The sequence below is a fragment of the Populus euphratica genome, unplaced genomic scaffold (assembly GCF_000495115.2).
Source record: "Populus euphratica unplaced genomic scaffold, PopEup_1.0 scaffold861.1, whole genome shotgun sequence".
Lineage (NCBI taxonomy): Eukaryota > Viridiplantae > Streptophyta > Magnoliopsida > Malpighiales > Salicaceae > Populus > Populus euphratica.
This window is the reverse complement of record NW_011500728.1, coordinates 28,549-30,633: the sequence shown is the minus strand read 5'-3', so window position 1 is coordinate 30,633 and position 2,085 is coordinate 28,549. Positions and strand designations below refer to the sequence as shown.

General features: G+C 33.3%; 1 protein-coding gene across 1 annotated transcript; it reads left to right on the top strand.

The window, feature by feature from the left end:
* The first annotated feature begins 290 nt into the window (after nt 1-290).
* Nucleotides 291-707, top strand: LOC105116169 (uncharacterized). Its single transcript, XM_011013376.1, has one exon. It carries the CDS (start codon nt 412-414, stop codon nt 661-663), a length of 252 nt encoding a protein of 83 aa, XP_011011678.1. The 5' UTR covers nt 291-411; the 3' UTR covers nt 664-707.
* Nucleotides 708-2,085: the final 1,378 nt, after the last annotated feature.

Genomic DNA, 2,085 nt, shown 5'->3' with positions numbered 1-2,085 from the left:
GATAGGTCAAATTTCTGTTTGTTAATATTTAAAAAAAAAAATACTAAGATACTATTATTGCTCATTGGAGACGGAATCTTAGAATTAGTGTCCCTTGCATTAAGATACTTTTTTTTTTTTTTGAGAGGAAAAACTGCACAAAGTATTTTGAGTCTACAAGCCTTAACTGGAGTTTGATGAGTTTTGACCTATCCAATCAATCAAAACGTGGAGCAGTTTTTCCTCTTCAGTGTACTATTACCGAAATACCTTCAACAGACCCCATTAAAGAATACAACACCATGCTACTTTCTGTTCTGTTTTCATTAAAAAAAAAAAACCCAACTTTCCCTCTCCTCATCCCATATAACCCACCACCATCATTCCTCTTCCTATCAACAAATCATACTTGAGAGAGAGAGAGAGACTTGAATGGAAGGGGAGATGGGAAGGAGCGGAAGCAGCAGCAAGAAGAGGAAGATGTGGCTTTTTAAGAGGTTAAAGATGAAGGAATCTTGGAGATGGAGATTGAGGTTTTTGGTTTCTGCTTTCAAGTGGAAAAGGCTTAACATACAGCTTTCTTTGCTTGACGATTTGCTTTTCAAGATCATCTCTGTTTTAGAGGCTATTGTCTTGGTTACTACCTTGTGCTTCTTTTTTCTTTGTTGTGGCTGCCATTTTTGACATTAGTCTCTTTAATGTTATTTTGGTTCAAAAATTTTATGTTCCATGTTTAATGTTATTTTGGTCCATGTTCTCTTTTCTCTTTTCATGGTATGTATAGTTTCTTAAATCTTTGGAGGGAAAAAAAAAGGGAGAATTAGGATGGACTGTATGCTATACGGTTTTCGTCTGTTAGTGCAAGCTGTTCATGATGGGAATTTGGCACAGCTTAAATTGAATTCTCAAATGCAATATTGAGTCGAATATAAAGTCAGAATTCTGAGTTGAAGATGACAAAAACTAATTTGACACAGATTTCTGGAATCTGGACCAGTTGTTGTTAAGGTTTTCATGTTTTATTTTTAGTGAAATTTTCTTTTTACAGGGTTATTTATTTGAGCATTCCTTGTGTTAGTGGAGAGACTTGTCCAAAAGCAAAATTGAGCCTTATTTTAGCTAAATTTGAGCCCTTGGTTTCTGTTCTGCCTTGCAAGGTGAGGCTTTTGCGATTAGAGAGGCAATCAAGACGTTTGCACATATACCTGTCGGTATTGAATTTGATGCTGCAATTATTGCTCTTGCTGCTGTCCGGCAAAATCTATTTTATTTAGCAACCATTTAAACCTGCAAAGATTTCAATCACCCATCAGGGATTTCGTGTGAATTATATTGATTAAGAATAAACCAAAGAATGAACAAGGATGATAAGAAATTATCTGGCGTTATGTCCACTTTGCATCCTTAATTTGTTTGAAAATAACGAAGAATGAAGCAAATTTTGTTTCCCAACTAAGGACAGCCAAGAGACAGCCTGGGAAGGAACTTGAGGTAATAAAAATTGTGCCCAGACATAACTTTATTGTCAACAGTCGACACCTATGAAGGATCAGAATTGTCAACAGGAAGTTCTGAAAAGAAATGGAGTTCTTCAGGACCAAGTGATGATAATTTTTAGGGGACCCAAGCCCCTTTGCCAGCGTGTTTTGCTCCACATTAGGACAACAGTCAAAAGTATTTCCCAAACAAGAATAGCTTGTGTCGGAATGTGCATGGCGTTAAATAGCAGAATTTTTTTCTAAATTAATGAATGTTTTGAAATTAATTATAAAATTATAATTTGGGTGAATCCACATGTAAATTTATATTTATTAAAAAACAAATTGATTTATAAGAGTTTAGATAAGAAAACTAGTTACACAAGATAAAGATACATTACCCTAATCATACCTTATCTATAATAAATTACATTGTTGAATGGTTGTTTTCTAAATCATATTCTTATTTATTAGTCTCATCTAAAGTTTAAAATAGATTTTTCTTTATAAAAAAATCATTATCTTATTAAGTTAAATCATAATCATTCTAGGCCTTAAATTTTAGTATCGTATTTATTTTCTACTTTGTATCTGTATTAACTAAGGATTGCTTTACAATGTAATTTTA

Bases quoted from the DNA above. Each gene is read 5' to 3' on its own strand.
- LOC105116169 (XM_011013376.1), top strand. From the start codon at position 412: ATGGAAGGGGAGATGGGAAGGAGCGGAAGCAGCAGCAAGAAGAGGAAG.